Source organism: Ahaetulla prasina, chromosome 18 (genome assembly GCF_028640845.1).
Source record: "Ahaetulla prasina isolate Xishuangbanna chromosome 18, ASM2864084v1, whole genome shotgun sequence".
Classification (NCBI taxonomy): Eukaryota; Metazoa; Chordata; class Lepidosauria; order Squamata; family Colubridae; genus Ahaetulla; species Ahaetulla prasina.
Window position 1 is genome coordinate 9,534,217 of NC_080556.1, and position 26,268 is coordinate 9,560,484.

Genomic DNA, 26,268 nt, shown 5'->3' on the forward strand with positions numbered 1-26,268 from the left:
GTTGAAGTCGACGGAGTTGTAAGTTTTCTAATCCCAGGATTTCAAGTCTGTCGGTATAAGGTATTTTGTTGTTTTCGGAGGAGTGAAGAACTCTTCTAGTGAAATATTTCTGGACTCGTTCTATTGTATTTATGTCAGAGATGTGGTGTGGGTTCCAGATGGATGAGCTGGATTCAAGAATAGGTCTGGCAAATGTTTTGTATGGTCTAATTAGTAGTGTAGAGTTTTTAGAAAAGAGGCTGCGTTTCTTCCAACATCTGGTTCTCCGAACTGCTTTGAAAGTTAACAACTGGTTCTCCCGAATAGGTGCGAACTGGCTGAATCCCACCACTGCCTAAGTCCCTTTTTTTCAGTGCCGTTGAATGGTCACTAAAGGAATCGTTATAAGTCGAGGTCTATCTGTAATCCGGTTCCAGGGGAGTGTGCACCAAGGACAACAGAATGGCAATAGAGGTGGCACTGCCACCAACGACAACTACCTGGGCACCGAAAACAATTTAGAAATTTAGGAAGCAGCTGAACTGATTCCTGCAAACAATTTTAACAGAATAACAGAGTTGGAAGGGACCTTGGAGGTCTTCTAGTCCAACCCTCTGCTCGAGCAGATTTACATTCGTTTCCACCCCCTTCCTCAAGTCACGGATCCTCGCGCCATCCGTGCCCCATCCCCAAAGTCTCAGATCGCAACGCTGCTCTTCTACACCTTCTTGAGGGTTCTGAAGGCCATCTATCCCACCCCCTGGACCGTAGCATTTTTACGAACGACGGCTGTACAGGTTAGGGTGCTGTCTGGACCAGGGTCAGCAGGACCCCACAGAGGTGGCAGGAAGATCTCGGTGCCCAGTGGTGAAATGTAAAATTTGCTACTACCGGTTCTGTGGGCGTGGCTTGGTGGGGGATGGGGTAATGTGACTGGGTGGGCGTGGCCAACTTTTTTTTTTTAAAACTTTTAAAAGCATTTTTTTACAGCCTCTTCGGCCGAAGAGGTTGTAAGAAAAAAATGCTTTTAAAAGGTTCTGACGATCCCAGCTGAGCCGCACGATCATCAGAGGCGCTTTTTTTTTTAACTTTTGAAAGCATTTTTTTTGCCCAAAGAAAAAAATGGTTTTAAAAGGTTTTTTTTATTTTTAATTTACATTTATATCCCGCCCTTCTCCGAAGACTCAGGGCGGCTTACAGTGTGTAAGGCAATAGTCTCATTCTATTTGTATATTTACAAAGTCAACTTATTGCCCCCCCAACAATCTGGGTCCTCATTTTACCTACCCTATAAAGGATGGAAGGCTGAGTCAACCTTGGGCCGGGCTTGAACCTGCAGTAATTGCAGGCTGCTGTGTTCTAATAACAGGCTCCTTACAGCCTGAGCTACCACGGCCCCAGTTAAAAACAACAACAACAACTCTGAAGCTCGCGCAGCTCAGCTGGGCATGGGGGTTGGGGCAGGGATTTTTGCTACCGGTTCTCCGAACCACCCACTGCCATCGCTACTGGATCTGGTGATCCAGTCCAAACTGGAAGCATTTCACCTGTCGGTGCCTCTACGGGAAAGCCATGTCACACCGTTCATTCCCTGGGGGAACTGCCTATTGACAAAGGGGGCCTCGAGCTGATGTTGGGGACAAAGGCAGTGAGCCAAGTTGCAGACACGCAATGAATGAGCAGCTGATTACGGTTTTGGCAGCAAAGGATTTAAAAATAGAAGAGGCAAACAGCTGTAATTAATTAGCTGGATTGGCAGCGGGGAAGGAGTTGGGGGGGGACTGTCCGAAAGAAAACACAAGCCAGAAGGGAAGGAGAGAGAGGGGGGAAAAAAATACCCCGTTGTTGTGTTTTGTTACAGATTCCTGACTAGTTTGAGATGCTCGCACCTCTGCGTGGTTGCCCGCCGAAACCCGGCGGGGCTGCGTTGGGCAAATCAGAGGAATGCCTGTCACACAGCGCCATTTCAAGAGGAAGTGTACGCTGGCTTTTGAGGCATGCGGGACAAGACAGAGGGAACCTGTCTAAATTATAGGGATAATTTGCAAATGTGTAAACCGGCAGCCAGCATAAAAATGTGGGTCTGGGAATGTCGGAAGAAAGGAAGGAAGGGAGGAAGGGAAGAAGGAAGGGAGGAAAGAAGGGAGGAAGAGAGGGAGGGAGGGAGGGAGGGAGGGAGGAGGAAAGAAAAAGGAAAGAAGGAAGGAAGGAGGGAGGGAGGGAGAGAAGGAAGGAAGGGAGGGAGGAAAGAAGGGAGGAAGGAAGGGAGGGAAGGAGGGAGGGAAAGAAGGAAGGGAGAGAGGGAGGAAGGATGAAAGGAAGGTGGGGAGGAAGAAGGGAGGAGGGAGGAAGAAAGAAAGAAAGAAAGAAAGAAGGAAGGGAGGTGGGGAGGAAGGAAGGAAGAAAGGGAGGAGGAGGAGGAAGAAAGGAGGGATGAAGGAAGGAAGGAAGGAAGGAAGGAAGGAAGGAAGAAAGACGGAGAGGAGGGAGGAGGAGGGAGGAGGGAGGAGGAAAGAAAAAGGAAAGAAGGAAGGAAGGAGGAGGGAGGGAGAGAAGGAAGGAAGGAGGAGGAAAGAAGGGAGGAAGGAAGGAGGAAGGAGGAGGAAAGAAGGAAGGAGAGAGGAGGAAGGATGAAAGGAAGGTGGGGAGGAAGAAGGGAGGAGGGAGGAAGAAAGAAAGAAAGAAAGAAAGAAAGAAGGAAGGAGGGAGGAAGGATGAAAGGGAGGAGGAGGAAGAAAGGAGGGATGAAGGAAGGAAGGAAGGAAGGAAGGAAGGAAAGGAAGAAAGACGGAGAGGGAGGGAGGGAAGATAAGAGGAAGGAAGGAGGGAGGGAGGGAAGGAAGGAATGAGAGAAAGAATGGAAAGGAGAGAGGAAGGGATAGGGGAAGGTAATAGGGAGGGGAAGGGATATGAGAAAGGGAGGGATGAGAGAAAGGAAAGAAAGGAGGAAGGAAGGGATTGGGGAAGGTAATAAGGGGGGAGGGAGAGAGAAAGGAAGGGATATGAGAAAGGACGGGATGAGAAGAAGGGAGGGAGGGAGGAAAAGGACAAATGAAGAGAGAAAGAAAAGTAAAGAGGAGGGAGGGAGGGAGGGATGAGAGATAAGAGTGAAAGAAAAAGGAAGGGAGGGAATAAAATGAAAAGTAAGAGGGAGGGAGGGAGGAAGGAGGGAGGGAGGGAGGGAAGGAGAAAGGGACATGAAGAAAGGAAGGAAGAAAGGAAGGGATATGAGAAAGGACGGGATGAGAAGAAGGAGGAAGGAAGGAAGGAAGGAAGGAGGAATAAAATGAAAAGTAAGAGGGAGGGAGGGAGGAAGGAGGGAGGGAGGGAGGGAAGGAGAAAGGGACATGAAGAAAGGAAAGAAAGAAAAATATAGAGGAGGGAGGAGAGAAAAGAGAATGAAAGAAAAAGAAAGGGAGGGAGGGAATAAAAGAAAAAGCAAGAAGGAGGGAGGGAGGGAGGGAGGGAGGAAAGAATGAAAAAAAAGTATTTGGCCAACCCTGGCAATTTTATCCTGTTCAGACCTCTTTCTATTTCTTAGGATAATCTAGAGAGGTCCCAAACACTCAAACAGGCTGGGGCCGTTTTGTGTATCTCTTAACCTTGCTGTTGTGGTCCACCAGTGGCCTGTGGAGCTGGCAGCAGAGTCGGACAATGAAGAGGCTGGGGAGGAACAGGGGCCAGTCCTGGAGTCTGGGGAAGGCTCGGACGAGGGCTCAGCGTCGGAGGCAAAAAGGGGTCCAGGGCCATCTGGGAGTTACGGGCTGCCTCCGGAGCCTCCAGAGTCTGACGTCAGCGAGGCAGAGGAACAGGGGGAGCCTGTTCCCAGTGCGCGCATGAGCAGAGCTGCCAGAAGGCAAGAACAATTAAGACAAAAGGGACGACTCGGGAGTAAGGCTTGGAGATGATTGGCCCCTCCCATAAGGCATAAAGGAGGAGCAAAGGCATGTGAGCCTTTGTAGGAAGCAACTTTGTTCGTGCTGGTCGGTTTAAATTCTGAAGCTCCGTTTTGACTCTGTGCTCCGTGTGGCCTTGCAAAGCTGATTGCCAATTAGGTCTTTGGCAGCGTGTTAAGGGAGATAAAGGTGGGTGCTTATTAGCCTTATCCAGAAGGACTGTAGCAGACAGTGAATATTAATGAACAATAATTCACAGCCGTTGAAATAAAAAGAGGGTTTTGGGGATTAATCATATGCTTTTTACTGTCTCAGGTAGCCTAGGTCAGAACACTTGCTAAAGTAGAATGCCCATCGTTCCTTGCCACTGCCCATGCTGGCTTGGCTGTGGGAGATGGGTTCAAGAACACCCAACTGCTCAGAGCTGCTGCTTGGCTGAGGTCAACGTTTTCTTTAGCTGAATCTGGAGAGTTAAGCAGGGCGGAGGGAGTGTGCTTAGTTTTTTTGGGGTGTGTGTGTGTGCACTTAATTTTCAGGTCCCAGAGCTGAAGGTTGGACCAGGAAGTTGGAGGGTGGGGGACTCCCTTTTTTACCATTGACATGGAGATCCCATGTTATCGCCGGCAGCTGGACTGAATCGAAGGAGCGGTGTTTTGTTTTTTTTAAAAAACAAAAATTGTAGGCGTGAAAAACTGAAGTTCAGGACTAGGTTAGAAAGAAAATTAAGCCCTTTGAGATGTTGCATTTGGCCTCCAGAGATAACTGCAAAAATAAATAAAGAGGGTCAGTTGGAGGACTTGAACCCAAGGCCCTTCCTTCCCCACAGAGCCTGTCTCCAAGGGGCTGAACCCAAGAGTGGCCTTGGCTACGTTTGATGTGTGTGGGAGAGAGAGAGAGACACAGAGAGAGAGAGAACACGGGCGAGGGCAGGGATGAAATCCAGCAGGTTCTGACAGGTTCTGACAAACCGGCAGCGGAAATTTTGAGCAGTTCAGAGAAGCGGCAAATACCACCTCTGGCTGGACTCAGAGTGGGTTAGGAATGGAGATTTTGCAATATCCTTCCCCTGGAGTAGGGAGGGAATGGGGATTTTGCAGTATCCTTCCCCTGGAGTAGGGAGGGAATGGAGATTTTGCAATGTTCTTCCCCCTGGAGTGGGGAGGGAATGGGGATTTTGCAATGTCCTTCCCCCTGGAGATGGGAGGGAATGGAGATTTTGTAGTATCCTTCCCCTGGAGTAGGGAGGGAATGGGGATTTTGTAGTATCCTTCCCCTGGAGTAGGGAGGGAATGGGGATTTTGCAATATCCTTCCCCTGGAGTAGGGAGGGAATGGAGATTTTGCAATATCCTTCCCCAGAAGTGGGGAGGGAATGGAGATTTTGCAATATCCTTCCCCTGCCATGCCCACCAAGCCACGCCCACAGAACCGGAAGTAAAAACAAATCTGGATTTCACAAAATGGGCGAGGAGGATGGCTTTCCGCTTCTTCCTGTCCTGCAAAGTGGCCCAGGAAACCATCATTGCAAAGATTTATTCCTTTCATTAAAAGCTTCTTCAATTTCCCTCCGATTCCCCCCTTCCACCCACCCACCCGTTTGCAAACCCCATTGTGGGGAATATATTTTATGTGCATAATTATACGCAGAGCCCAGAAAGCGAAGCGATGGGAAGCTGCTGGTTTGAAAGCTGGAACTTGGAGGGGATTTGAGGACCGGGGGGGGGGGAGTGGGGAGGTCGAGCTCACTTACAGAGGGGAGGGGGCAGAATCGATGTTTCCTTCAGACCCCCCCCCACACTTCCCTAAAGGCTCCCTGTCTCCTATTGGTCTTTAAGGGGATGCTGGCGAACTGAGCGTCAAAACAAATCTAGAAGTTTCTGTCGCCTAGCACGGGAACTTTTGCAAAAGTTGCTTTAACATCTGTAGTCATGAAAACCTTTGAAAGGCTAGTGCTTTCCTACCTGAAAACCATCACGGATCCGCTGTTAGATCCCTTGCAATTTGCATACCGAGCAAATAGATCAACAGATGATGCTGTTAATATGGCTCTGCACTACATCCTACAACTTCTTGAGTCTCCAAAGACCTATGCAAGGGTCCTTTTTGTAGACTTTAGTTCAGCATTCAATACCATCATTCCAGACATTCTCCTAACTAAGCTAAACCAGCTACAGGTACCGGAACAGGCTTGTAAGTGGATCACAAGCTTCCTAACAAACAGGAAGCAGCAGGTGAAGCTAAGCAAGATCACATCAAATACCTGTACAATTAGCACAGGGCCCCCCCAAGGCTGTGTGCTCTCCCCACTTCTCTTCTCTCTGTATACCAATGACTGCATCTCCAATGATCCATTTGTTAAGCTACTGAAGTTCGCAGATGACACAACAATGATTGGTCTCATTCGAGACAATGACGAATCTGCATATAGACGAGAGGTCGAACGATTAGCCTTGTGGTGCAACCAAAACAATCTGGAACTGAACACACTCAAAACCGTAGAAATGGTGGTAGACTTTAGGAAAAACCCTTCCATACTTCCACCTCTCACAATACTTGACAACACAGTATCAACAGTAGAAACCTTCAAATTTCTGGGTTCTATCATATCGCAAGATCTCAAATGGACAGCTAACATCAAAAACATCATTAAAAAGGACAATAAAGAATGTTCTTTCTGCCAACTCAGTAAGCTCAAACTGCCCAAGGAGCTGCTGATCCAATTCTACAGAGGAATTATTGAGTCTGTCATTTGCACCTCTATAACTGTCTGGTTCGGTTCTGCAACCCAACAAGAAAAACACAGACTTCAGAGGATAATTAGAACTGCAGAAAAAATAATTGCTACCAACTTGCCTTCCATTGAGGACCTGTATACTGCACAAGTCAAAAAGAGGGCTGGGAAAATATTTACAGACCCCTCGCATCCTGGACATAAACTGTTTCAACTCCTACCCTCAAAACGACGCTATAGAGCACTGCACACCAGAACAACTAGACACAAGGACAGTTTTTTCCCGAAGGCCATCACTCTGCTAAACAAATAATTCCCTCAACACTGTCAGACTATTTACTGAATCTGCACTACTATTAATCGTTTCATAGTTCCCATCACCAATTTCTTTCCACTTATGACTGTATGACTGTAACTTTTTGCTGGCAATCCTTATGATTTATATTGATATATTGACCATCAATTGTGTTGTAAATGTTGTACCTTGATGAACGTATCTTTTCTTTTATGTACACTGAGAGCATATGCACCAAGACAAATTCCTTGTGTGTCCAATCACACTTGGCCAATAAAAATTCTATTCTATTCTATTCTAAAAAAACAGACTTTTTGCTCGACTTACGACCTTCCATTTAACAGCTATTCAAAGTTATGACAGTGCGGGGTAAAAAGGGACTTTGTGACCGATCCTTGCATTTACAACCTCCCTGTGGCCACACGGCCATCAACATTCGGGAGTTTGGCATCGGACAGGCGTTTACGACGGTGGCGCTGAAGTTGGGCATCGGGCGAGCTCCGTTTGCAACCCCGAACAAGCCGAGACCGTGATAAGGGAAGCCTGGTTCTCTCAACGACAGCATGCTTCGCTTAACGACTGCAGCAGCAAGGTCGTAAAATTGGATGCGGCTTACTTAACAACTGCGTATAAACCAGGGGTGAAATCCAGCAGGTTCTGACAGGTTCTGGAGAACCGGTAGTGGAAATTTTGAGTAGTTTGGAGAAATGGCAAATACCGCCTCTGGCTGGCCCCAAAGGGGGGTGGGAATGGAGATTTTGCAATATCTTTCCCCCAGGACTGGGGAGGGAATGGGGATTTTGCAGTATCCATCCCCTGGAGTGGGCAGGGAATGGGGATTTTGCAGTATCCTTCCCTCAGGAGTGGGGAGGGAATGGGAATTTCACAGTATCCTTCCCCTGGAGTGGGTTGAAAATGGAGGTTTTGCAGTATCCTTCCCCTGACACGCCCATCAAGCCACGCCCATCAAGCCACGCCCATCAAACCTCACCACACCAAGCCACGCCCACAGAACTGGCAGTAAAAAAAATTGGATTTTACCACTGGTATAAATGGAATAAAATGAATGAACGAATTGCTTAACAACGGAATTTCTGGCCCCAATTATAGTCATCAGATACAAACTACCTGTAAGTTGCAGCTCTCTTTCAACCCCCTCTTCTTGAACGGCTGCCCCAAAGAGGAGGGGGGGTCAACTTATTTTCCAAAGCCCCAGAAGGCAAGACAAGAAATAATGGATGGAAACTAACCAAGGAGAGAAGCAACCTGGAATTAAAGAGCAACTTCCCTAATGGTGGGGACAATTAATCAGTGGAACAACTTGCCACCAGAAATTGCGGGTGCTTCATCACTGGAGGTTTTTAAGAAGAGACTGGACATGTCTGAAATGGTATGGGTTTTCCTGCTTGAGCGGGGTGGGGGGTGGGGGCTGGACTAGAAGACCTCCAAGGTCCCTTCTTGCTCTATTCCATCGATTGATTGACTGAGCTGAAAAAGTCAGGTCATCTGGAAAAGCCATTTGGAAGACCCACTCCTGCTGCCTCGCACTAGCTACCGGATCCCTCTCTCCACCAGCAGGCTGTCGCCTTGGCAGCTGCAGCGCTGGGACCTTCCTCTTGCTCAAAATGCATTAATTTGTAAATATCTTCATTTATATGTAAATGTGGGCTCCTTATCCCCCAACGTCTCTCTCTCTCTCACACACACCAATCAAGTGACGGCAGGAGCTGCGTCTGCCAACAACTCGGGTGGCCACGGTGGGCCGCGAGGAGCCGTGGTCCTTTCTGCCAAGGGCTTCTCCTTCCCCACCCTGTTTCTACCCTTTTCTCTTCTCCTGACCCTATGTTGTGTCTTGCCCGCCCTCAGAGCAGCCGGGGCCTTCTTACCTGCTCCCGAACACGGAGGAATGTATGCCTTCCGGCCCAAGTCCTGGCTCCATGCCCCCACAAACTGCAGAAGAAGGAGCATCTCCCTGCCCCAGCCCTGACTCCATGCCCAGGCAAACGGAGCAGCTAGACCCCTCCCCCTCCTCCACAGCAGGTGAGCCTGAGGAGGGTTTACTCCCAAGAACAGCTGATTGGAGTAATCCTCGCATCAGAAGATTGGAGAGGCGGAGGCAACAGAGGGAAGGGAGGGGCAGGCCTTAATGAGTGCTGAGTCATGGAGCCACACCCCATGGCCTATATAAAGGATCTGCTTTCTGGCAGTCTCTGAGTCAGGCAAAAGTCGAACTTATCTTGCTGAAGTCACTTACTGGTCTCCTGCCTCCCCTGAGGACTTTGCTAGGACTTTGGGCAGAGCTGCAGAGGCAAGCCTGATTCGGATTTCCCGGACCCAGCCGTCAGCGGAGGAGTGGGACACGACACCCTAGTTCCCCACACTGCGTTATTTCTTATTTCCTACGCCTCTTTCCCTTCTGAACAGCTTCCTGGCTCTTCTGCTCAAAATCCAGGAGGGGATTCAGAAATTTTAGCAACCTACTCAGCCTCCTGCACCACGGTGGGGAGGGTGTGTGTGGTTTTGCCCTCCCCAGGCTCCGGAGGCTTTTCTCGAGCCTCCAGGAGGGCGAAAACAGCCTCCCCCAGGCTCTGAAGACCCTCCGGAGGCTGGAAACAGGCCCATTTCTCGACTTCCGGAACTTCCGGGAGGCCCTTTTTTCTCCCTCTCGGAGCCTCTGTGCGGGCCCTGCACTTACCTAGCATCCAAAACGGGCCACGTGGAGACTCCTGGGAGGGTGGGCCGGGAGGGGCCAGCCAGTCATTGCAACTAGCGGTTCGGTGAACCAGATGTAAAATTAGCATCCGGTTCACCAGAACCGGCTGAATCCCACCCCTGTCTCTATCCCACCGGGCATCTTGTCAGCAACCATAATCATCACTGCCCAGAGAAAGGGATGCCCCAAAGATTTGTGCTAGAGCTCAAGGTGGCATAGAAGTGACTCCCCGACTTAAAACCGTAATAGCGAATTCCCGTTACGGGTAATCCTCGACGTTACGACCAACAAGGGAGCCCAACGTTTCTGTGGTTAAACAAGGAAGTCTTTAAGCGAGTTTCGCCCCATTTTACAACCTTCCTTGCCACCGTAGTAGCCTCAACTTCCAAGTGGCCTCAATGACTCTCTACAAAGAAGGCAAATGACCAGCAACGATCTGCAAGGAGGATAAATCCTTCCGTTCCCCACCATCCAGTCAGAAACGAAACATCTTCAAAGAAAAACAAAGAAAGTCCAGTTTCCTCCAACCAACTTCATTGCTTCTGTTCTGTTCTGTTCCGTTCTGTTCTGTTCCATTCTATTCTAGTCTCTATACTCTATTCTATTCTATTCTATTCTATTCTATTCTATTCTATTCTATTCTATTCTCTATACTCTACTCTTTCTATTCTATTCTGTTCTGTTCTGTTCTGTTCTGTTCTGTTCCATTCTATTCTCTATACTCTTTCTATTCTATTCTATTCTATTCTATTCTATTCTATTCTATTCTATTCTATTCTCTATACTCTACTCTACTCTTTCTATTCTATTCTATTCTGTTCTGTTCCATTCTATTCTCTATACTCTTTCTATTCTATTCTATTCTATTCTATTCTATTCTATTCTCTATACTCTACTCTTTCTATTCTATTCTATTCTATTCTATTCTATTCTGTTCTGTTCTGTTCTGTTCTGTTCTGTTCTGTTCTGTTCTGTTCCATTCTATTCTCTATACTCTTTCTATTCTATTCTATTCTATTCTATTCTATTCTATTCTATTCTATTCTATTCTATTCTATTCTATTCTATTCTATTCTCTATACTCTACTCTTTCTATTCTATTCTATTCTGTTCTGTTCTGTTCCATTCTATTCTCTATACTCTTTCTATTCTATTCTATTCTCTATACTCTACTCTTTCTATTCTATTCTATTCTGTTCTGTTCTATTCTGTTCCATTCTATTCTCTATTCTATTCTATTCTATTCTATTCTATTCTATTCTATTCTATTCTATTCTATTCTATTCTATTCTATTCTATTCTATTCTATTCTACTCTATTCTATTCTATTCTATTCTATTCTCTATTCTCTACTCTTTCTATTCTATTCTATTCTATTCTATTCTATTCTATTCTATTCTATTCTATTCTATTCTATTCTATTCTATTCCATTCCATTCCATTCCATTCCATTCCATTCATCTGCTGAACATGGATTTTTGATCCATTACAATTGGGTTTCTGTTGCTAAATCAAACCAACTTGACTCTGGGGGGGGAAAGAAATGCTGGACTGAAGAAATTTGTAACAGGATATTCCACAGGTGAGTAAACACACACACACACACAACACAATGTGATTTGTATCCCTGTGCAGTTATGGTGACCTGGATCTATTTTGAAGGAGACAGTTACCTCACTGTGGACTGGTAGACCAGGTCTTCCCTCTTACGGTAGTTCTCCATGTGTGACTGGTTGGTGGAGAACATGGCATCGAAGGTGAAGATTTTCTGTTTGATGGTGCCACCGTCTGTTACCTGCCAAGGGGAGAGACCAGAGAAGAGAAAAATTGGAAAATTTGGAGCACTTCAGAAGGTGTCAAAGGACGGAGGGAAGTTCATGAGATGTTCACCAACTCTCGTGGTTGATGGTTGAACATCTCTTGTTTGTTTACACATTGACGCCAGTGGTGAAATCCTCTGACGACTGCTACCAGTTGCATCTGCTAGCGAGCACGCACTTCACGCATGGGCACCCAAGGCGTGCCCACACAGCGCTAAAAAAGGAACATTTTAAAGCCTTCCGAGTCAGCAAAGGTAAGTAGAACAGCGGAGGGGGGAATCCGCTGTGCCACGCAATTTAGATTAGCTAGAAAGCAGGAAATGCGACGATTCTAAGTAATATAAATCGCACGTCACAGCTGATCGTCATTGGAAATACACAGCTGATCATTGGAAATACCGGTTTGCCTGAGCCGGTAGCATATTTTATTATCGGTTCACCCGAACCGGTCCGAATCGGTAGCATTTCATCCCTGATTGAGACCACCTCCCATTAGACATCGAACTCAACTGGCTGTTGAGGGTGTAGACTGCAACTTCCACAATCTCCATCATCCCAACCAGTATCGTTGCTGGCTGAACTGGGGAAGAAAGGAGTAGATTGCATGAATCCCCTCTCAGGCATGACCCTCATCCCACTGTAAAAAAAACGTCCACTCCCATAAGACCTTTAACTACTGTAAATAAATATATTTAGCTAAAGTTCATGCATCACACCTAACCAGAATCTTAATTGAACCTGCTTGTCACAATTTCCAGAAACAATAAATGAACGAGCCATCTTTATTTCACTGAAGATCAGCAGCTGAAATCACAATTTCATATCTGCTTCTTCAATGCAGTAAGACGGTGTTCAAACAAGTAGATTTGGCCACGAGACAATTATGCAGCTTCCTTCACAATTATACGCTGAATTGCCCAAACTCCCACTTGCAAAGACTTAATTCTACTACCATTTTCCCCTGAAATAATTTTGAAATGTTTTTTTCACCTCTCACCCCTTCGTATTTCTCTTAACTTGTTCTTGCGTCTGCTTCTTTGCAGCTAAGTAATGTTTAAAAATAAACTCGTATGAAATGTGAATGGGAGTCGGAAAAGAAGAATGATAGATAGATAGATAGATAGATAGATAGATAGATAGATAGATAGATAGATAGATAGATAGATAGATGATAGATAGATAACGTAACATAACGTAACATAACATAACATAACAACTTAACATAACATAACATAATATAACATAACATAACATAACATAACATAACATAACATAACATAACATAACAATGTAACGTAACGTAACGTAACGTAACATAACATAACATAACATAACATATCAACAGAGTTGGAAGGGACCTTGGAGGTCTTCTAGTCCAACCCCCTGCCCAGGCAGGAAACCCTACACCATTTCAGACAAATGGCTATCCAACATTTTCATAGATAGATAGATAGATAGATAGATAGATAGATAGATAGATAGATAGATAGATAGATAGATAGATAGATAGATAGATAGATAGACAGATAGTTAGAGATATAGATAGATGTCTGAGAAAAATGATGGATGGTGGATGGATATAGATAATTACATCTCTGTGTGACAGAGATTAGATAGATAGATAGATAGATAGATAGATAGATAGATAGATAGATAGATAGATAGATAGACAGATAGTTAGAGATATAGATTGAGAAATGATGGATGGATGGATGGATGGATATAGATAATTATGTGTGTGTGTGACAGAGATTAGATAGATAGATAGATAGATAGATAGATAGATAGATAGATAGATAGATAGATAGAAGATAGATAGATAGATAGATAGATAGATAGATAGATAGATAGATAGATAGATAGATATGATAGACAGACAAACAGACACAGTTGTCAGAGGGAGATGATGGACAGATGGACAAATTGAGTGGATGGATAGATAGATGGATGGATGGATGGAAGAAAACAGAGTTATCTTCTCCAATAAAAACAAAGAAAGGCAGGTAAGAGCATCCTAGGGCAACAGGGAGCTACCACATCGGTCTCCAGTTAAGGGCAAGGCCAGACCCAACATGGCTGCCATTTTGTAAGACCCCAAAGCATGTCCTTCAGACCTCATACGGTGCATCCTGCTTGCTTGCTGGCTGGCCTAGAAGGGGAGGCCGGAAAAAGGACGGAGAGTGAGAAAGACAAAGATTCTTCAGACCAGCAGAATCGAGAGCTCTGCCCTTTCTCTTCTGCCTCAGCTACTCTCAAGTTACACCTCGTTGTTTCCAAGATAATAGGTGACAAGGTGCGAACCTGCTAATGAAACAACGTACCTGCCGGCTGTGTCAAAAAATGTCTTTTCCAAGGGAAATGTGAAAACGCAGAGGGTGCTAATAAGCTCCCCCAAAGCAAATGTCTAGGGAATAAATAAATAAATACGTGGGGAGATGGGGAGGGGTCATTGGGCACGTGAGGGCGGGCAAGGGGGCAGGAATTGGGAGAGTAGAAGAATTCCTTGCCCTGCACTGCAATGGTGCCACCGGCTAAGCAATTTTTGCAATTTTTAAAAGATAACAAGAAATCTTTGGCGCTCACCGAGTTTGGTCGTTTCCTTGCAGAAGTTTCATGACCCAAACTAGGTAACATCATCAGGGCTACTTAGCACCAACTAGCACTGATGATGTTACCTAGCTGGGTGATAAAACGTCTACCAGGAAAAAAAAAACAACCAAGCTCAGAGAGTACTAAGCACGTCTCGTTTCAACTCTGAGCTACAAATGTTCTCCTTTATTGGTAAAGATAATAGCTGGGTTTCTTATGCATTTGTTTCGCGTAACCTTAAGAGGGATCTGTTGATTGAGCTAAGACGAGCTATGAAGTTGTGACCCATGGGTTTGCTGATCGTGGTTTGACGTGGTTTGATCCAGTGGTGGGTTTCAAATTTTTTTTACTACCGGTTCCGTGGGTGTGGCTTGGTGGGCATGGCAGAGGAACGTTACTGCAAAATCCCCATTCCCGCCCCACTCTAGGGGAAGGATACTGTAAAATCCCCATTCCCGCCCCACTCCAGGGGAAGGATACTGTAAAATCCCCATTCCCGCCCCACTCCAGGGGAAGGATACTGTTAAAATCCCGCCCCACTCCAGGGGATGGGGAATTCCCGCCCCACTCCAGGGGATGGGGAAAAACAGGCTTCGACTCAACCCCTCCAAGACTGAGTGGCTGTGGATGCCGGCTTCCCAGTACAGTCAGCTGACTCCATTGCTGACTGTAGGTGGCGAGATATTGGCCCCCATGGAAAGGGTTCGCAATTTAGGTGTCCTCCTGGATGTACGGCTGTCTTTAGATGATCATATGACGGCCGTCGCCAGGGGAGCTTTTTATCAGGTTCACCTGATACGCCAGTTGCGCCGTTTTCTAGACTGGGATTCCTTATGCACGGTCACTCATGCCCTCGTCAGTTCCCGCCTGGACTACTGCAATGCTCTCTACATGGGGCTCCCCTTGAAGAGCACCCGGAGGCGCCAACTGGTCCAGAATGCAGCTGCACGGGCAGTAGAGGGAGCAACTCGAGGCTCCCACGTAACACCTCTCCTGCGTAAGCTGCACTGGTTGCCGGTGGTTTTCCGGATGCAATTCAAGGTGTTGGTTACTACCTTTAAAGCGCTCCATGGCATAGGACCGGGTTATTTACGAGACCGCCTACTGCCACCGAGTGCCTCCCATCGACCAGTGCGCTCCCATAGGGAGGGTCTCCTCAGGGTGCCGTCGGTCAGACAATGTCGACTGGCGACACCCAGGGGGAGGGCCTTCTCTGTGGGAGCTCCCGCCCTCTGGAACGAGCTGCCTCCAGGGATTCATCGAATCCCTGACCTCCGGACCTTTCGACGTGAGCTCAAGACATTTCTGTTCCACCGAGCAGGGCTGGCCTAATTAATTTTATATGGGGTTTTTATCAGAGTTTTATTAGAGTTTTAATTATTCTAAGCTAAATTTGAATCAGTTTTTTAAATAATGTTTTAATTTTTGTATTCTTGTTTTTTATCCTGCTGTAATTTGTATCCTGCTGTATCCTTTTTATCCTGAGTCCTTCGGGAGAAGGGCGGTATAGAAGTTAAAGTAATAAATAAATAAATAAATAAGGATACTGTAAAATCCCCATTCCCGCCCCACTCCAGAGGAAAGTTACTGCAAAATCTCCATTTCCTCCCAATCAGTTGGGACTTGGGAGGCAGAGAATAGATGGGGGGAGACGGGGCCAGTCGGAATTTTTACTACCGGTTCTCCGAACGACTCAAAATTTCCGCTACCGGTTCTCCAGAACTGGTCAGAACCTGCTGAAACCCACCCCAGGAAAAAAAAAATCTCTCCCATCCATCCATCCTTTGTGGTAACCAGTTGGGATGACCTCTGACCTCACTTTATGATTTATTTTCTTGGGCCGAGAGCCGGTCAAACTCAAAACCACGAGACGAACGCCGAGCCTCCGCACACCTCCCTCCGCTCAGCACAGTTCTGGTTTTTTAAAATGCACCCCGCGTTTTTCCTAGAATGAAATTTCATTCTGGTTTGGGTTTTTTCTCCCTCCTCCCCTCCATTTTATTACATGGGAACAGGGCTGTGGGAGAAAGTGGAGGAAGGAGGGGGGCAGCTGTCAGTAAAACTGTCTCTGCAAATTTATTTGCCTAAGCCAAGGTTTTATTACAAAGAAAATACACACTCTCCGGGGCACACAAGGAAAAAAAAACACACAGAGAGAAAGAGAAAGCGAAAGAGAGAGAGAGAGCGAGAGAGAGAGATAGAGAGAGAGAGAGAGAGAGAATTATCTGGGTTGTAAATCACACATACTTTGGAGTGGAACACACACACTGGAAGTTTTCAAGGACACAACCCATTGTTCAGGGACTCCACAGTTGATTTTGTGGCGGGGCGGCTGCTATTATTACTAGTAGGAGTAGCACTGTGTTTCCCCGAAAATAAGGCCCTGTCTTATATTTTTCGGAACCCCGAAATAAGTGCTTGGCCTTATTTTGGGGGGAGGTCTTATTATTTTGGCCACCTAATACTTTTGTACTTTGTATTTTATTTTATAATACAAGTAAGTATTTTATAAAATTTTATAATACTTATTATACTTGATAATACTTATTATTATATTTGATAATACTTATTATACTTTGGCCACCTAATGAGAAAGAAGGACTCACTGGAGAAGAGCCAAATGCTGGGAAAGATTGAGGGCAAAAGAAGAAGGGGACGACAGAGAACGAGGTGGCTGGATGGAGTCACTGAAGCAGTAGTCATGAGTCTAAATGGACTCCAGAGGATGGTAGAGGACAGGAAGGCCTGGAGGAATGTTGTCCATGGGGTCGCGATGGGTTGGACATGACTTCGCAACTAACAACAACAACAAAGATGGGACTGCAGCCAAGAAATCTAAAGACACTTGCTCCTGGGGAGGAAAACAATGGCAAATCTAGACAGCTTACTAAAAAGCAGAGACATCACCCTGCCAATAAAAGTGCGTATAGCCAAGGCTCTGGTTTTCCCAGTTGCAATGGATGGCTGTGAAGGTTGGGACCAAAAAGAAGGCTGAGCGCCAAAGAATGGAGGCCTTAACTCTGGTGCTGGAGAAGATTCCTGTGAGTCCCTTGGACTGCAAGGCCATCCAACCGGTCAGTCCTAGAGGAGATCAACCTGACTGCTCTTTAGAAGGCCAGATCCTGAAGAGGAAACTCAAATCCTTTGGCCACCTAATGAGAAGGAAGGACTCACTGAGAAGAGCCAAATGCTGGGAAAGATTGAGGCAAAAGAAGAAGGGGACGACAGAGAACGAGGTGGCTGGATGGAGTCACTGAAGCAGTAGTCATGAGTCTAAATGGACTCCAGAGGATGGTAGAGGACAGGAAGGCCTGGAGGAATGTTGTCCATGGGGTGGCGATGGGTTGGACATGACTTCGCAACTAACAACAACAACAAAGATGGGACTGCAGCCAAGAAATCTAAAGACACTTCCTCCTGGGGAGGAAAACAATGCCAAATCTAGACAGCTTACTAAAAAGCAGAGACATCACCCTGCCAATAAAAGTGCGTATAGTCAAGGCTCTGGTTTTCCCAGTTGCAATGGATGGCTGTGAAGGTTGGGACCAAAAAGAAGGCTGAGCGCCAAAGAATGGAGGCCTTAACTCTGGTGCTGGAGAAGATTCCTGTGAGTCCCTTGGACTGCAAGGCCATCCAACCGGTCAGTCCTAGAGGAGATCAACCTGACTGCTCTTTAGAAGGCCAGATCCTGAAGAGGAAACTCAAATCCTTTGGCCACCTAATGAGAAGGAAGGACTCACTGAGAAGAGCCAAATGCTGGGAAAGATTGAGGGCAAAAGAAGAAGGGGACGACAGAGAACGAGGTGGCTGGATGGAGTCACTGAAGCAGTAGTCATGAGTCTAAATGGACTCCAGAGGATGGTAGAGGACAGGAAGGCCTGGAGGAATGTTGTCCATGGGGTCGCGATGGGTTGGACATGACTTCGCAACTAACAACAACAACAAAGATGGGACTGCAGCCAAGAAATCTAAAGACACTTGCTCCTGGGGAGGAAAACAATGGCAAATCTAGACAGCTTACTAAAAAGCAGAGACATCACCCTGCCAATAAAAGTGCGTATAGTCAAGGCTCTGGTTTTCCCAGTTGCAATGGATGGCTGTGAAGGTTGGGACCAAAAAGAAGGCTGAGCGCCAAAGAATGGAGGCCTTCGAACTCTGGTGCTGGAGAAGATTCCTGTGAGTCCCTTGGACTGCAAGGCCATCCAACCGGTCAGTCCTAGAGGAGATCAACCCTGACTGCTCTTTAGAAGGCCAGATCCTGAAGAGGAAACTCAAATCCTTTGGCCACCTAATGAGAAGGAAGGACTCACTGGAGAAGAGCCTCATGCTGGGAATGATTGAAGGCAAAAGAAGAAGAAGGGGACGGCAGAGAATGAGGTGGCTGGATGGAGTCACTGAAGCAGTTGGCATGAGTTTAAATGGACTCCAGAGGATGGTAGAGGACAGGAAGGCCTGGAGGAACGTTGTCCATGGGGTCGCGATGGGTCGGACACGACTTCGCAACTAACAACAACAACAACTTATTATTTTGGGGCATGTGGAATAAGACAGGGATCCTCTTGCCGTCTTACCTGATTTCCAGCTCTGTCTCCCTAACCCTAACCAGAGGAAATTGCGGAGACCGGCTGCGCATGCGGTTAAATATTTTCGGGGAGGGCTTATTGTCAGGGAGGGCTTATTTTCGGGGAAACACGGTGGTAGTAGTATTAGTATTGTTCGCACAGTCAGCCAGATGTTTAGACTGGGTTTGGCATTTTTGTCTATCTATCAAGGTAGGACTTGGTACTACTACTACTACTACTACTACTACTACTACTACTACTACTATTATTATTATTATTATTATTATTATTATTATTATTATCATTATTATCATTATCATCATTATCATTATTATCATTATTATCATTATTATCATTATTAACAGACGGATCGTCACTCGGAACACAACACACCAGATATCACAGTCATCGAAAACCGAAAGGTACAATTTATTGACATCGCGGTACCAGGAGATGCCAGAGTCGAAGAAAAAGAACTGGGAAAACTCATGAAGTCTCGCAACCTGGCCATCGAAACTACGCGGCTATGGATGAAACATGTCACAGTGATGCCCATTGTCATTGGGGCACTTGGTACCATGTCCAAGAATTTTATAATAAGCTACATCAACAAATTGCAGCTTCCTGCAATGGCAGTAGTGGAACTTCAAAAAACTGCACTACTCGGAACATCGTACATCTTAAGAAGGTACTTGGTTGATATCTAGGACGCTGGCAGCAACCCGTAACAACCATTAGCACCAGTCCATGGTATCTGCGATGCCGTTTTGAATGTTTATTTATTTTTTATTTTCATAACAGCATACATAAGCATAAGCATGAAGCAACAGTAGGACAGGAACGGTGGGGAATGTTTGTGCTCTTATGCACGCCCCTTATAGACCTCTTAGGAAAGGGGTGAGGTCAATAGTAGACAGTTTTTGGCTGAAGCTTTGGGGACTTTGAGAAGAGACCACAGAGTCAGGTAGTGTGTTCCAAGCATTAACAACTCTGTTACTGAAGTCATATTTTCTGCAATCAAGATTGAAACGGTTAACATTAAGTTTAAATCTATTGTTTGCTCTTGTATTGTTGTGATTGAAGTTGAAGTAGTCTTCAACTGGAAGGACATTGCAATAGATGATTCTATGAGTTAAACACAGGTCCTGTCGGAGGCAGCAGAGTTCTAAGTTTTCTAACCCCAACATTTCAAGTCTGGTGGCATAAGGTATTTTGTTTAATGAATAAAGATAACAACAACAACAACAACAAGAGGTGGAACTGAATGCAACTCAAAACTTGGCCTAGCTGGAAGACACCAGATGTTAGCTAAAGCTTTTCTGGAGTATATAAATTAAGATGCATCAAAGTGTCTGACCTGGTTGAGGTAAATGGAAATCAATTCCACCTCCAACTTAGCTTCTCCCGACAACTGGAGCAATTTAGGTCGGCCCGCGACAAGATACGGGCTTCTGGGTTTTATCCCCTTCTATGCTTCCAAGTCACAGTTGGAGAAACAAATTACAAGGAGGCCTCTAGAAACATCTTCGCACAGCTGGAGGACGGGAGGGCTATTTCCACCCAGCTGGCACAAACGAAACCGATCAAAACTCTTGTTTCCCGCAGCAGCTTCCCAGGGGGTTTCTTCTCCACCGCCAATCCCACAATATTCCGCAAAAAAAACACTTACAGACTGAAGATGGCTATAATAAACTTGATATCCCACTTACAGTCCAATCCTTCCACCGCCACAAACAGGTGTAACAGCAGCCAGTAAATGAATGAAACAGTTCCGGCTGGTTTGCTTCCAACAGTTTAACCTGTTCAAGGAATATCTCCTTAGGAAGTTTGGCAAGATTAATGAAAGTCATCTCCAAACGGGACAGATTATGGGCGGTTTGATTTATTTATTGGATTTCTACGCCCCCAAATCGATCGATGTAGCCCCCTTGACAGCTTGCATAAATCAATCATTAGAACATCCGAGGCAAAAAACAAACAAAACTAGAGATACAACTTCCACATTACAGTGCGCAGATAATAAAATGCACAGAGCAGGCACGTTAGCAATAAAATGCCCCTGTGTGGGCTTCGACCTCAGTGGGATGAAGCTAGTGTGAGAGATGAACCAAAGAAGAGGTCAAACTGATTGATAAAAGTTGTCAAGCCCTCTTTAGTTGAACCGCAAAGTTCATAAACGTTATGGATTCTCTAGGTTCGTAGGAAATTAATAACGATGTTTCGCTGTGTTTCAAGGCAGGATATGACTACAGGCCAAAAACTAAGGATGATTACAGATTACCAGAGTTGGAAGGGACCTTGTAGGTCGTCTAGTCATACCCTCCATCCAAGCAGGAGACCCTAAACCAGAAAGAGGGAAGGGAAGGGGGTGGGGAAGTACTCCTCTGCTTGCAATAAAATATCTTATGCCACTAGACTCCAAATTTTGGGCTTAGACAACTTAGAATAGAATAGAATAGAATAGAATAGAATAGAATAGAATAGAATAGAATAGAATAGAATAGAATAGAATAGAATTCCCGTGTAGACTATTGCAATGCTCTCTACATGGGGCTTCCCTTGAAGAGCATCCAAAGACTCCAATTAGTTCAGAATGCGGCCGCGCGGGTGATAGAGGGAGCGACTCGTTGCTCCCATATAACACCTCTCCTGCGCAGGCTGCACTGGCTTCCGGTGGTCTTTCGGGTGCAATTCAAGGTGTTAGTTACCACCTTTAAAGTGCTCCATGGCATAGGACCGGGTTACTTACGGGACCGCCTGCTGCTACCGGCGACCTCCCATCGACCAGTCCGCTCCCATAGGGAGGTTCTCCTCAGGGTGCCGTCGGCCAGTCAATGTCGGCTGGCGGCGCCCAAGGGGAGGGCCTTCTCTGTGGGGGCACCAACCCTCTGGAACAAGTTACCACCAGGTATCCGTCAACTCCCTGATCTTCGGACCTTTCAACTCGAGCTGAAAACATTTTTGTTTCACCATGCAGGACTGGCCTAGTGGGGTTTTAATAAGGGGTTTTATTGGTTTTAATTTCTTCAACCAACTCTAAATTTTCCTTTTAAACTGGTTTTAAAAATTGTACTAATTGTTTTTACTTTGGCTGTAAACCGCCCTGAGTCCTTTGGAAGAAGGGCAGTATAGAAATTGAAACAATAAATAAATAAATAAAAATAAATAAATAGAATAGAATAGAATTTATTGGCCAACTATGATTGGACACACAAGGAATTTATCTTGGTGCATATGCTCTCAGTGTACATAAAAGAAAAGATACCTTCATCAAGGTACAAGAACTACGCAGACTTCAATCTGACCTAAGCATAGCCCATTAAATTATATACCACAATGTCCTACCTGTCAATGACTACTTCAGCTTCAACCACAACAATACACGAGCAAATAATAGATACAAACTCAAGGTAAACCGCTCCAAACTCGATTGCAGAAAATATGACTTCAGTAACGGAGTGGTCAATGCCTGGAATGCTCTACCTGACTCTATAGTTTCTTCCCCAAACCCCCAAAACTTCAAGCTTAAACTGTCTACAGTTGACCTCACCCCATTCCTAGGAGGTCTGTAAGGGGGCGTGCATAAGTGCACCCGCATGCCTACCGTCCCTGTCCTAATATTCCTTTTTTTACTTACGCTTTTCATGTATCCAAATTATGTTTATACTTTTACCTGTTATCTTATATGTGATTGACAAAATAGATAGATAGATAGATAGATAGATAGATAGATAGATAGATAGATAGATAGATAGATAGATAGATAGATAGATAGATAGATAGCCGGGCTCCAGTTGAAACAAAATGCTTTCTCGTGGGAACCAAGGTCATTGAAACAGGTGGCTGTTGAAAGCGGAGAAGAGCCTGCCTTCCATCTTCATTGGACAATGTGACCGGTGACACTTGGGAGGGGGTGGAGTTTGGTTCTTTTAATTAGGTGAAAACCATTAGGGGACTGTCAGAGTTGGTTTTCACCAGTTGTGCCTGAAGGGAACATACATACTAAAATACTAGAATTAGGAGAAAACTTGCTAAATGATATTTGATGTCTTGGTCTCTTGTTTGTATAACTGCACATGGTAAATATCTGTTTCCCATAACACTGACATATATATATATTGTGCCCTTTTGTGGTTAGAACATAAATATGCCATCATGGATGGTTATTGAGGTCACACTGACTAAATTCCTGAATTGTTACCGATACCTCATCCCACCAATGACAGTCTCTGGAAATTGTCAGAGTCCATCATTTGATCTCTCCCCACCTCACTCTGGCTGAGAACGTGTATGTCATCTTCCAGGAAATCAAGTGGTAATTAAGAAGACAAATGGAAAAGATAATACCACAGAAAGAAGTCAGATTACATACACTGACCCTTACTATTGTGTGACCCGATGTAAATCCAGAAGTTAGTTTACATTCACTGACTTATACTATGGGAACATGCAAACCAGATTCCAGAATACGCAGATGCCAGAGTTGAGGATTTATGACTTTGTGTGTATAAGAGAACATGGCTTTCTGTCATGAGTCCGTAGTTCTTCCTTGCATGTATCTTGAGTATGTTCGGAACAGCTAACCCTTTAAGCTTGATCAAGATTAAATGCTATTTTACTCAAGCCTCTGTTTACGTCTCTTGATTGGCAGGTATGAGCTTAGACATATTAATAAATGGACTTTCCATGCTGATATGATGTATCTGATAAACATATCCCTTGAGGAATCTACCTATCTCGGAGTTATGCCTCCAATGGGTGCATTACTTTGAACACTGACTCTTCCTTCCTTCCTTCCTTCCTTCCTTCCTTCCTTCCTTCCTTCCTTCCTTCCTTCCTTCCTTCCTTCCTTCCTTCCTTCCTTCCTTTCTGTTATGGGTAATCTGGGCTCACAACCAAGGTTGTGGACTATTGAGCAGAGTCCCCTACACATGAAAACGACTGAGACTGGTTGTGGACAGTAACAGTTACTACACAGACAAACTGGGGTTTGATATTACTTTACTTTTAGGGAAAAAGCCAAATCCTAGTCCAAAACAATCCAGGTCATACACATACAAAGCCAGTCCAAGGATATTTCAAATACCAAGTCTTCTTACCAAAGGTAGACTTGCACAATAAACCAGATCTGCTTTAGGAACACAGTTCAATACACAACAGTCAGTAAATATTGAGGAATCAGTAAATAGCCATGATCAAGCAATGATCATAGAGCTCAAATATACAGTCGCAGCATATCAACAGGTAACAATGCTGTAGAGTCCCCACCAGCCATCATTTAGCTTTCCTTATGTACCTTGGCTACAGAGCTCAGCCAATCAGGATGCAGGATGATGCAGCACAGCCTTAAAGCAATATAATACCTTTCTTACTGAAAACATACATAGTTGGTTTATATATTGCCTGGCCAACTAGTTAGACAAATAACAATTTCCTAACACTTTCTTTCTTTCTTTCTTTCTTTCTTTCTTTCTTTCTTTCTTTCTTTCTTTCTTTCTTTCTTTCTTTCTTTCTTTCCTTCCTTCCTTCCTTTCTTTCCTTCCTTTCTTCCTTCCTTTCATCTCTCTTTCCTTCCTTCCTTCATTCCTCCCTCCCTCCCTCCTTCCTTCTTTCCTTCCTTTCATTTTCTTTTTTTCTTTCTTTCTTTTTTCCTTCCTTCTTTCCTTCCTTCCTTTCATTCTCTTTCTTTCTTTCTCTTTCTTTCCTTCCTTCCTTTTCTTCCTTCCTTCCTTTCATTCTCTCTTTCTTTCCTCCTCCTCCCTCCTCCCTCCTCCCTCCTTTCTTTCTTTCTTTCTTTCTTTCTTTCTTTCTTCTTTCTTTCCTTCCTTCCTTCCTTCCTTCCTTCCTTCCTTCTTCCTTCCTTCCTTCTTTCTTCCTTCCATTCTCTCTCTTTCTTTCTTTCCTTCCTTCCTTCCTTCCTTCCTTCTTTCCTTCCTCCTCCTCCTCCTCCCTCCTTCCTTCCTTCCTTCCTTCCTCCTTCCTTCCTTTCATTCTTTCTTTCTTCCTTCCTTCCTTCCTTCCTTCCTTCCTTCCTTCCTTCCTTCCTTCCTTCTTTCCTTCCTCCCTCCCTCCCTCCCTCCCTCCTTCCTTCCCTCCTTCCTTCCCTCCTTCCTTCCTTCCTTCCTTCCTTCCTTCCTTTCTTTCTTTCTTTCCTTCCTTTCTTTCTTTCTTTCCTTCCTTCCTTCCTTCCTTCCTTCCTTCCTTCCTTCCTTTCATTCTCTTTCCTTCCTTTCTTCCTTCCTTCCCTTTCCTTCCTTTTTTCCTCCCTCGCTCCCTTTTAACCAGCAGTGCTTCATCTGATATATTCTCCACATTCAACAAGTTACTTGGGACTCTGTTTGTCCTTCGATTCTGTCAGATACCCACCAGCTGAGAGCTGACAGGGAAGTGACAACAGTCTGTACATAAACCATCCCATCTCAAACACAAACAACAACAACAACAACAAAAACAACCCAAAACCTATTCACTCAGCATCATGATTGTCCTCACCACCGGCACCAGAATACCAAGTGGATTTGCTAGGATCTACTCTTTCTCTTCCCCGAGGCACCATTGTGGAGATCTGGAATAAGCGTTTTAAGACAGGGGGTCTCCAACCTTGGCAACTTTAAGCCTGGCGGGCTTCAACTCCCAGACATTCAGAAATTCTGGGAGTTGAAGTCCGCCAGGCTTAAAGTTGCCAAGGTTGGAGACCCCTGTTTAAGACACACACACACACACACAACGGCCGATGTTGCTCTGAAAGACACAAGAGTGGCTTAGGTGTTCACCCATCTCCTGTCTCCATCTTAAACCATCCAAACATTATTTGGAGAAGACTGACAGAACGCGTCCACGAACACCAACTGGCGGTCAAGAAGACATGACGAAAACGCTTCAATTTCCCAACATATAGACCAGTGATGCTAACCTGTTTCTCGTCGTGTGCCGAACGCCCATAATGCAATGCGCGCGCGCCCCCTGTGCATGCGTGCATGACCCCCCCCCATGCTCCCCACGCCCCCCACACACCTGTGCACGCAACCCTTCACGCTCCCCGTTTTGGGCCTAGCAGGCCTCCCTGGGCCCAAAAACGGGCTGTGGGGAAGAGGCACACCACACTCCATGGTCTGTCCACCACACGACCTCTGACACCCCCCCCGTGCATCCCCCCCTGCGCATGCCCACACATCTCCCGCATGCCCCCCGCCCCCTGCGCATCCTGAAAATCAGCTGGCCGGCAGGAGCGCCTGCGCGCACATGCGCAGTGGAGCTAAGCGGGACGATGGCTCGCGAGCCCACAGAGAGGGCTCCGCATGCCAGCTGTGGCACGCGTGACATAGGTTCGCCATCACGGATAGAGACAGATTTAATCAGTGTTTCAACGGGGAAAATGTGACCATCCTAAACCAGGCCAAGTCCAAAAATGCCAGGGGATCTCCAGGAGCCTGGCATGCTGACAAATCAGCCATCAACGGACACATAGACATTAACAACATCTACAGGTTGTGTAAAAGAGACAATCAACCAGCCCATTCCATATTTTCTATTCTATTCTATTCTATTCATTCCATTCTGTTTCATATTTTCTTTTCTTTTCTATTCCATTCTGTATTTTCTATTCTGTTTTATTCTGTTCTGTTCTGTTCTGTTCTGTTCTGTTCTGTTCTGTTCTGTTCTGTTCTGTTCATTCCATTCCATT

General features: G+C 45.5%; 1 protein-coding gene across 1 annotated transcript in view; it reads right to left on the minus strand.

Annotated features, from left to right (window-relative positions):
* The window catches only part of IGSF21 (immunoglobin superfamily member 21), a 255,270-nt gene that overhangs the window by 101,756 nt on the left and 127,246 nt on the right, over positions 1-26,268 (minus strand). Inside the window, exon 3 of the mRNA XM_058161397.1 lies at positions 11,287-11,408. Within this exon, the coding sequence (XP_058017380.1) occupies positions 11,287-11,408 (122 nt within the window). The remainder of the gene's footprint in view (positions 1-11,286; positions 11,409-26,268) is intronic.